Source organism: Salvelinus alpinus, chromosome 4 (assembly GCF_045679555.1).
Source record: "Salvelinus alpinus chromosome 4, SLU_Salpinus.1, whole genome shotgun sequence".
Classification (NCBI taxonomy): Eukaryota; Metazoa; Chordata; class Actinopteri; order Salmoniformes; family Salmonidae; genus Salvelinus; species Salvelinus alpinus.
Genome location: NC_092089.1, coordinates 48,136,919 through 48,147,420, shown reverse-complemented (window position 1 = coordinate 48,147,420; position 10,502 = coordinate 48,136,919). Strand labels below are relative to the sequence as shown.

General features: G+C 41.8%; 2 protein-coding genes across 2 annotated transcripts; both read left to right on the top strand.

The window, feature by feature from the left end:
- Positions 1-261: 261 nt before the first annotated feature.
- rnf183 (ring finger protein 183) lies at positions 262-3,032 on the top strand. Its single transcript, XM_071397686.1, has 2 exons — positions 262-457; positions 1,104-3,032. The coding sequence occupies exon 2, from the start codon at positions 1,209-1,211 to the stop codon at positions 2,148-2,150; it is 942 nt and encodes a 313-aa protein (XP_071253787.1). The 5' UTR covers positions 262-457; positions 1,104-1,208; the 3' UTR covers positions 2,151-3,032.
- A 3,821-nt stretch (positions 3,033-6,853) lies between these two features.
- Positions 6,854-9,858, top strand: LOC139573801 (alpha-1,3-mannosyl-glycoprotein 2-beta-N-acetylglucosaminyltransferase-like). The gene is made up of 3 exons (XM_071397682.1): positions 6,854-7,101; positions 7,442-8,369; positions 8,520-9,858. Exons 2-3 carry the CDS (start codon positions 7,752-7,754, stop codon positions 9,216-9,218), a joined length of 1,317 nt encoding a protein of 438 aa, XP_071253783.1. The 5' UTR covers positions 6,854-7,101; positions 7,442-7,751; the 3' UTR covers positions 9,219-9,858.
- The last annotated feature ends 644 nt before the right edge of the window (positions 9,859-10,502 follow it).

Below are 10,502 nucleotides of genomic sequence, written 5' to 3'. Positions count from 1 at the left end.
GCGGTACCCAGACTACCCACATTACAGTTCTACAGGTTCCAGAAACTATGTACAAATACACACAATGAGATGCATTAACATCATGCGATAACAGTATTGATTTTACCCTCACATTCCAGAGATGCACACAAACTTCAGGCAGTGGTTTAAATGCCAAATAAACTGGTCCGACTGGTCAGACGAGGGGGAGTGAGAGGTCCGAGATGGAAAAGGGAGGGATGAGGGAGGAATATAAAGAGGAAATACCGTACACAGATTTACAGATCGAGAGAGGAGGGAAAGGAGAGAAATAAACAGCTAAGAGAAGAGGGGGAAGACTGGAGGAGTAAGGTCCACTTGGCATATTATTGTCTCAATGGAGATGCAAGGGACTCACTGAATGGGATATTCTCCACTGGGAAAGTACTCTATGAAGGACCATCTCTGACGGACTGGTACATGTCAGCTACCGCCACAGGTAAGTGTTCATGATCATGATGAACTTGTCATTGAGAGAACTCAATGTAGCATACTCTCCCATACTCTTGCGTATCACTATTTGCTAATAGTTTGCAATGTTGTTGATGACTGTTACAACTAATGCAACTTTTGTTGAGTAACTGATACAAAATCCCATAGTGACTTACTCTACTAGATAATGTGTTAAAGTATGTGAATTTAGCATTTCAGTAGCTCAGCATTTTCAGCTCTACCGTTCAGAACACCAAGACTGTTTGAACATGTTCCTGGTCAATAAGTTCAAATGTAATTTACATTTTACACAGTCATACAGACCATTGGCTATGTCTTGTTTGTCAATGGCTCATCCATATCCACAAATGAGCAGAGGGCATGGAACCTAGCATGACAACTCAAAAATAGTTTTGGCTTGTTGTGTAAATGGATTTCTAGTCAATAGATTATATGGCAAGTAATGAGTTACAGTATATTCATAGACTAAACTATATTTCCCTGTCTTTACCTATTTGAGATAAACAAGAGGTACTTTTTGTTGCGTCATCGCTAGAAATGCACTCCCTATGCTCTTTATGTTGCCTGAACTAAATTAGCTCTCTATGACAAACCAATTGCCTTATCTCACTGACAATCACATTCCTTCACAGCTCCTCTGGAGAGACGTGAAAAACCAGAACTTCACGTCACTCTCCATCTGACTCCAGCCATCACAGCTACTTCTATCACAGTACCTCTGCCTGACTCTGTCCACCATGAGTGACGACAGGAAAAGACAGGGTGCCGATGGAGGCTGCGGTGCCAAAGAGCCGCCCAACGTCAAACCCAAACCTGACAGCAAAGGCAGCATCGGGAAGGAGAAAAAGGAGAAATCCACTAAGGTGCGTAGGTCCATGAGCACTGACTCCGAGAAAGGAGGGGGATCTGGGAGAAGGAGGGAGAGAAAGAGAGACAAAGGGTCGAGGAGGGAGCGTGGTAGAAGCGAGGAGAACAGGAGGCAAGACAGGGATGGAGATGACAGCAACCGGAAGGAGTCTGACCCCCACGAAAATGACATGGAGGACACTGAGTGCGTGGTTTGCTTCTGCGAATACGACAACGTCTTTAAAACCCCCAAGCTGCTCTCCTGCGGGCACACCTTCTGTCTGGAGTGCCTGGCCCGGATCAACGTGACCTCCTTAGAGCTCAAGTCTCTTTCCTGCCCTGTGTGTCGAGAGCTCACCAACCTGCCCCATGGCCGCAACCTGCCCCAGCTGGGCAACAACCAGGACATCTTCCGCAAACTCCCTCCAGAGATGCAGAGGGCGCTGTCCGTGCGCTTCAAGCGCAGCAAGGGCAAGCTGGTCCTCAAGAAGCGCCCTCCTGGTACTACTAGCCTGGCCAAGTCCAGCCTCACCCTGCCCACTCTCAAGAACCAGGACCGGCAGGCCTCCAGCGACCTCCAGCTGGGCACAATGGACCAGGGCCTTGCCACTGTCGTGGATGTGGGTCGCCCCCCTAGCAGGGTCAGAGGTCGCCTGCGCAGGATGTTCCGCTCAGACCAGTGCTACTACATCGTGATGGCGTCCATCATCACCATCACCGTGGCGCTGATGCTGATGGGCATCCTGGCCTTCATGGTCATGCCCAATGTGGTCCTCCACAACGGCAGCAAACCGCAGCACGGGAATTCCAGCCAAGGGAGTCAAATACCCTGAGGAAAAGAGGGGATGGTGGTGGGATGAATGGAAGTAAGACCAGAGGAGAGAATCACCCCGATGTTTTGAGAGGACAAAGATTGTCAGTGATCCTAGTATCTGCCATTTCATTTTCTTTACTAATACTCAGTTACGAAGAAAATGTGAATGAACTGAAAAGAAAGGTGACCCTGAAAGCACTAGAGCACACTCAACTGGTGTCAATACATAACAAGGACCATGTTGTCTATGAAGGACTGATGCACAAGAACTACTAATGGGAAAAGTGTATCAAGAGTTATTTTTTATCCACAATTTTGTCTTCCTTCCTGCAGTATACACATCATGAACATGGAACATTTACCCAAATGTGAACAGGACAGCTATTGCAGTGAAGTGAGAGTGGACAATTGATGTTGTCTGGGGAAATGTAATTCATTAAAAAGTTGTGTATTATGTAATTGCACTGAAGTCTGTCATGGAAAATTATTACAAATTAGAGATTATTTGATTACACTGAGCATTATCTTATTCTTTACATTGCAAAGTAAAAATGTTCAGCTCATGATTTTGTTTTACATTCATTGATGTCTAAATAATGTGTATTTACGTACAAAATATGAATATACATGCAGAGTTCAAATAAGAATAATACATTTGTAAAAAAAAATCTAAATAGCAGAGGTATCCTACCACCCTGAAAAAACAATTACATTTCCAATAGGCCATGTAACATGCTGTTGCCTTACAGTAAAACCAAATGTGCTGATTTGATTTCTGATTAGATCTTTATCTGGCGGAACGTTCCATGGCATGTGCACCTTCCTCTTTTAGTCCCATTAGAGAATAATTTTATTTTCGTTTTCTTTTCTTTTTCTTGAATATACTATTTCCTGACAGGTTCAGTGTGTGTGTGTACTGTTTTAACATTTTACTGAAAGCTATGAGTATACAAAACATTAAGAACACCAGCTCTTTCAATGACATAGACTGACCAGGTGAATACAGGTGAAATCTATGATCCCTTATTGATGTCACTTGTTAAATCCACTTCAATCAGTTTCGATAAGTGGAGGAGACGGGTTAAAGAAGGATTTTTAAGCCTTGAGACAATTGAGACATGGATTGTGTATGTGTGCCATTCAGAGGGCGAATGGGCAAGACAAACGATGTAAGTGCCTTTGAACTGGGTATGGTAGTAGGTGCCAGTCGCACCGGTTTGTGTCAAGAACTCCAATGCTGCTGGGTTTTTCACACTAAACAGTTTCCTGTGTGTATCAACAATGGTCCACCACCCAAAGGACAACCAGCCAACTTGACACAACTGTGGGATAAAATAGCATTTATCAGTCTTATAGAAAACATAGTGTATCTATGGCAACATCATCAATAGAAAAGCCATGGTTAGTTCCTTCATGTTAACAACATGTAATACTGGGGAAAGGTAATACTGAATACTTCCCTGTGTTAGGCATCTCTCTACAGTATGTGCATAGAATTACATTGTAATTACATAGCATTGATGTCTCTCTTTCTCTCTCTCTGTGTGTGTGTGTGTGTGTGTGTGTGTGTGTGTGTGTGTGTGTGTGTGTGTGTGTGTGTTTATAGGAGGGACATACAATAGGGCAAACTATTTCAGATTAGCTGTGTTTAAATCTTCCCAGAAAGATAACACAACAATCATTATTAATGTATTTTCAAATCTTTGAAATGATGTAAGCCGGAGAGAATGCTATAGGTGTTGTAAATTGTGACTTGATATAAATTGTTCATAGGCTATTCTATTCTAATCAATTTAAACCCGTTTTATGCAATCTATTTCAACGTTGTGCGGGGACCAAACCTCGTTCGCCAGCTTTTTTTTCGCTAAAAAGTTTGTAGCCTATGCATTTTCTGGACATTGACCCACTCTCGTTGACAAAGTATACTCACGACCCCGGCCCGGCCGGAGCTTCGGCTTGGGTGAACCAGACCCCGGTCCAGAAAGACCCTTGACGCAAACTGGATATTGGCCTAACCGTGCGAGTTGAATAACTATGTCGTCAAACATGGATATGTTTTCCTCTTGAATTACAGTGCTTGCATAAATTAATGGTAGATGTGTGACTGAATAGAATTAACATTGCGGACTGTCACCATAAGAATATCGACAACGATGACTTCTACCCCTTCTGCTTCTGCTTTGTTCGCTGTTCTACGGTGTCGTGGGAATATCCTAGCCAGGAATCAAGCAAACAAGAAGCGGCCTGCCACCTCGGGATACAACCTCGTATTTTGTTTGCGGAGCGGTATGCGACTCCGTGCGGCCAAAACGAACTCCCTCAATATGGAAGTCATTTTTTCAAGAACAACGACTTGAGTTTGGAAATTGAGTGTTTTTGGAATATAAACCTGAGTCGAACACCAAGACGAGAGATTATGAGTCGGTAAATTATACCTGTCAAGCAAAGATTTCGGAGCCAAGAATTTGTGTGCCAGGGGTCACGCACTCTTTGAATATGCCAAATGCCCAAAATGAAAAATGACACAATGTGAAATAATTAAAAAATGACATTACTCGTAGAAACTATGAGGAAAAAAATTGGGACAAAATCATAAACCTCCCCTGTCGTTTTGAATGTATCCATAACTTGGCACAATAAGGAAACAGAGGAAAATATGATCCCTGCTTTTATCCTAAATGGTTGGTCTACTCTGAAGAACAGATGCTTATTTTTCACCGTGTTTGTGTCTGAAATAATGCATGTGAAACTGGGAGTGTTCTGCCGGTCCAGGCCAAATGATGTAGGTGAAGCTGCCATGGAGGGACAGACCACGATCAGAGGAAAAAGCACCTCTGTCAAAAGTATTGCTCAACAGGTGAGTGAAGAACATTGAGATTTCATAGTTATGCCTCTGCCATAGCCTACTGTGCCTGAACCAATGAAAAGTGGTGTGCTATACCCAATGAAAACCATACCCCAATGTAATGACAAATATGTCCAAAACAATATGCTTCACAATGTAGCCTATTTTTGTTCCGTTTTGCAGGGTGAGTCATTGAATGGACAAAGTGGAAGTCCATTTGATTAACAGCCTTTGATTGACACCTCCCAGTCTCCTGAACAAAGGACCTCAGAGGGCAGTGCACACCCATACAGACACACATACACACACAAATATGCATAGGCGACTCTCCCAGGCCCCAAAGTGGAATGTACAATGTGAAAACACACTGTAGTGTACATGCTGTTTTAATATTTTCAAAGTGCTTTGTATGGGACTTCCAGAAAGGCGATGAACTGTAAGCACCTGACTTTGAGACACGCTGCATGATGACATGTTTTCTTATCAGTTGATAAGTCACTCAGTTGTTTTGACAAATGCGTTGCTGTATGAAAGCCAAAGATCTCTGTCAGCTCTGATGATTATTCGAAATAAACAAAAAATCTGACAGATTTTTTTCAATATTGTTCAGGAAATAATTATGCCATGAACTCCATCAAATCAATCTAACCCTCTTTTGATTTAACCTGATACTCTTAATTGTTTGTAGTCTTTTATTGATCCGCAGGTTTCAGTGTACACTGAGTATACTGAGTGTACAAAATACACCTTCCTAATATTGAGTTGCAACCCCTTTTGTCCTCAGAACAGCCTCAATTAGTCGGGGCATGGACTACAAGGTGTCAAAAGTGTTCCACGTGGATGCTGGTCCATGTTGACTCCAATGATTCGCACAGTTGGCTGGTTGTCCTTTGGGTGGTGGACCATTCTTGATACACACGATACACACGGGAAACTGTTGAGCGTGAAAAACCCAGCAGCATTGCAGTTCTTGACACACTCAAACCGGTGTGCCTGGCACCTACTACCATACCCTGTTCAAAGGCACTTAAATCTTTTGTCTTGCCCATTCACCCTCTGAATGGCACACATACACAATCCATGTCTGAATTGTCTCAAGGCTTAAACATCCTTCTTTAACCTGTCTCCTCCCCTTCATCTACACTGATTGAAGTGGATTTAACAAGTGACATCAATAAGGGATCATAGCTTTGACCTGGATATACCTCGTCAGTCTATGTAATGGAAAGACCAGGTTTTCAAAATGTTTTGTACACTCAGTGTATAATTTCACACCTTATGAAATACAAAATGTTCCATGTATTGTCACGGACACAAAGGAGTTAGGAATCTATTATCACATGACTAAAGGTGCAAACAAATGGGTGTGTGATAGACTATATAAGCCTATCCTGTTGCATAACTATGCCAGGTTGCCTTATAAGAATGAGATATAAGTTCAATGACAACTATCTTCTGTTAATTCTAGACAGGTGTCAACTGTGATTGTATAGTAACATTATATTTATCTTTATTGGCCTGAAGCCACATTTTTCCTTTTTGATGAATAACCAAGAATAATGCTATATTTTGTTATCTAGAATGTAATAGCCTATGCACGTTTAGATGATGATTTTTGCATTTGTAAACACGAAAAACTCCTGTAAAAATAAAGGATTATTTTTACCATGTAAGGCACTCATGAAATATGAAAATATCTGGAATATAAATATTTTGGGGAAAATAAATTAACATTAAGAACACGACAAAAAACCTTTCTCCAAAATATATGTATCTAAAATAGGCTTAAGACTAGTACACAGTGTGATACAGTTTGATGATTATGAATTATACTGTATTTGGTCAGCCCTATTTGGTACAGTTGGATAAATTCTCAAGGTGACGGTTAAGGCGGGGCTTCCGGTAAAAATTTGCTATCCGGAAGTCTGCAGTCTTGTGAAAACATATGGCAAGAAGGAATGAAGTTGGTTTAATAACAAACACAATCAAAATCAAAGTGTGACAACGATACATTATTTCCTCTTCACTTGCTTATTGATCCTGCATATTGTCATCGAAGAGGTTAGTGAAACGAAGGAAGAAATGGCTGCAGAGACCGAATGTGTTCTACGTTAGGAAGCTGGAGGTAAGTGCTAATTTCTGGGAACAAAATGTTCTGTCTAACATTAGCTTTCAAGCAATTCGGTCGAAAGATTACCTAGGTCCAATATAGTTCTCAAACAATGGATGGATTACTCAGAAAATAAAGTAAGTCTGTCGCATTCCGGGGGTGCGGGACGAGAGCTAGCTACAGGTGATATAAAAATCAATTAGCCTAAGAATATCACCTTCCTAATATGGCTTTCCCTCCAACTATCTACAGTGGGCCTATAGTTCATAGTTTTATACTCGATTAATGTAAGTGAGTGACTTTGTTAAATGACTAGCTCTTGAACCCTGTGCTTTATCTATATCCATCATTTCAGATTGACATGGAAGGTATGAACTGAAGAACAGCACTTTCATCCCCTAACCAGCTCACCTACCTCCTGTCCAAGATGAATCCAGCTCTCCCTCAATTTTTCCCTCATACCTTATACATCTTCCTTGTCTTTTTTTGACTCTGACTTTATTCTATGTACTTGCTTATGTGTTCATTACTTTAATACAATAATATTTAAACTAACCAAGTGACCTCTCCACATGTTCTTTTTGCGTTCTGCATTCCTTTGGCGCAACTTATTTTTTACAAACCCAGTCCTCCAAACGTCCTTTCCCTCCTAAGTTGTTTGGGCCATGCTCCGTAAGAGAGGTTCTGCTATTCTCTGTGGTGCTTTTCTCTTTGTCGCCTGGAATGCCATCGTGGTCCTCTACCTGTGGGGCCGACCCCTGTCTGGTCGAGAGGAGAGGGAGATGGATGGAGGACGAGGAGGGGCTGATTTGGCTGGGGATTTGATCCACATGGCAGAAGCCTTTGAGGCAGAGCTTGAAATGCAGAGAAAAATCCTGCTTCAGATACAGGGTCATCGGTCACTATGGGAACAACCCAATGAGAACGGCGCCAGCAGAATTAGCCCCCCTCAAGTGGTCATTCCCATCTTGGTTATAGCCTGTAACAGGGTTACTGTCAAACGCTGCCTGGACAAACTCCTAGAGTACTGCCCCTCAGCTGAACTCTACCCAATTATAGTCAGCCAGGACTGTGGGCATGCAGAGACTGCACAGGTGATTGGTTCTTATGGCAGTCAGGTAACTCACCTGAAACAACCAGACCTGTCAGATATTGCCGTGAGACCAGAACACAAGAAGTTCCAGGGCTACTACAAAATCTCTAGGCACTATCGCTGGGCTCTCAACCAGGTGTTCAACTCCCTTTCACATTCCTCTGTTGTTATTGTGGAAGATGATTTGGAGGTAATAACTTTCTCTACTCTGACTTGAAATATGTACTGAATGTGATAAAGTGAAATGTTAAATCCACTTGTTTTGTGCTCATCATTGTTTACATCCTCTAGTTGCCAGTTGCACAACTAAAAAAAACATTGTTTTTCATTCTCTCACTAGGTGGCACCAGACTTCTTTGAGTACTTCAGGTCCCTTCACCCAATCCTGAAATCTGACCTGTCTCTGTGGTGTGTGTCTGCCTGGAATGACAATGGTCGAGACGGCTACGTCGACCCTGCTAAAGCAGACCTCCTGTACAGGACAGACTTCTTCCCTGGGCTGGGCTGGATGATGCTCAAGGAACTCTGGGTAGAGCTGGAGCCCAAGTGGCCTGGTGCATTCTGGGATGACTGGATGCGTCAGCCAGATCAGCGCAGAGATCGAGCCTGTATTCGACCCGAAATATCCAGAACTTTAACCTTTGGACGGAAAGGTGTGAGCCTAGGCCAATTTTATGACAAATACCTACGCTACATTAAACTGAATAGTGAATTTGTGCCTTTCACCAAGCTGGATCTGGCTTACTTGAAGGAGGAGAAATACAAGGAGATCTTTGAGAAGCAGGTTTACAGTGCACCTTTGGTCAAATATGAAGAGGTCCAACAGGGACAGTTAAAAGGAGCGGGTCCATTTTGTCTGCACTACTCAAGTAAAGATGGTTTCAAAGTGTTGGCCAAAAACCTGGGCGTGATGGAGGACTTGAAGTCAGGGGTCCCACGGACAGGGTATCGGGGCGTGGTCAGTTTCCTGTCAAGGGGAAGGAGAATCTTCCTGGCACCCCCTCCGGGATGGAGCAAATATGACCCAACCATGAGTTGATGACAAACACAGGACTGAAGAGGAAAGGGCTCTGTACGTTACATCTAGTACTATGGCAATGGAAGTGAGACCAATGAATGCCAGATGTGGACCTTTGGCTTTAAGCTATAGTGAGATCGTTATGACAGATACCTATCCTTTCTCTTCCATTTCTGATGTTTGATTTTCTCCCCATACTTCTCAGGTTTTTTCATACGCTCAAATGAATATATTTTTGCAATGTGGGGTTGGGATAGTAGGGTAGGTAGAGATATGTCATTATTTTCAGAGATTTCTTTTTTTATATACTCTAATCATGCACATGAAATTCAATGCAACATCCACTTTGATTATTCTCAATCTTGTATGCAATTTCTGGGAGCCTATCTGTTACTAATTTATGTCAGATGAAAAATATAACTGATGTGTTCAATAATGGTGGTGGTCAACTAGTGATTTGTCATAAGGATAATTGCTTCACAATATTTAGTTAATCTTTTGGACAACTTTTGTCATGTTTTGACTATTTTAACCTGGTTATTGTAGTGCTTAATGTTTTTCCCAAAGAGACGGCTACTGAAGTATGTATTTATTTAAATGCAAGACACACATCACAAATGCTGTATGTTATGTAATTTCGGGAATTAAATTCTACCAATCACCTCTGCTGTTTATGACATTTGTTTCTGCCAAGGTTTCTTTGCCATATTAATATATATACACATTAAGGACACCTGCTTTTTCCATGACAGACTGACCATTTCGCTACACCCGCAATAACATCTGCTAAATATGTGTATGTGACCAATAAAATTTGATTTGAATCCAGGTGAAAGCTATAATCCCATTCAGCTGGTGAATGGGCAAGACAAAAGTTAAGTGCCTTTTGAACGGGGTATGATAGCAGGTGGCAGGTACACCGGTTTGTGTAAAGAACTGCAACGCTGCTGGCTTTTTCATGCTCAACAGTTCTGTGTGTTAGGAAAGTGTTCGGTATAATCGGTGTATATATTTTTCAAATTAATGATCTCCACCTCACATAAGGCAACTAAATACCAAACAATTTAAACAATTGCCCCACCCTTCACCCCAAACCACGTAAATATTGAACTATAAATTGTGCCTTCCTGTATTATACTTATGTTAAAATGTTAATTATTCTACTTAGCCATTTACTTTATGGTCGTATTATTTCTTATTGTTGCATTGTCGAGAAGGAACCTGCAGGTAAGCATTTCGTTGGATGGGGCATATCATGTGTATCCCGTACATATGTCTAATGGTTTACCATTTAAAATTAATTTA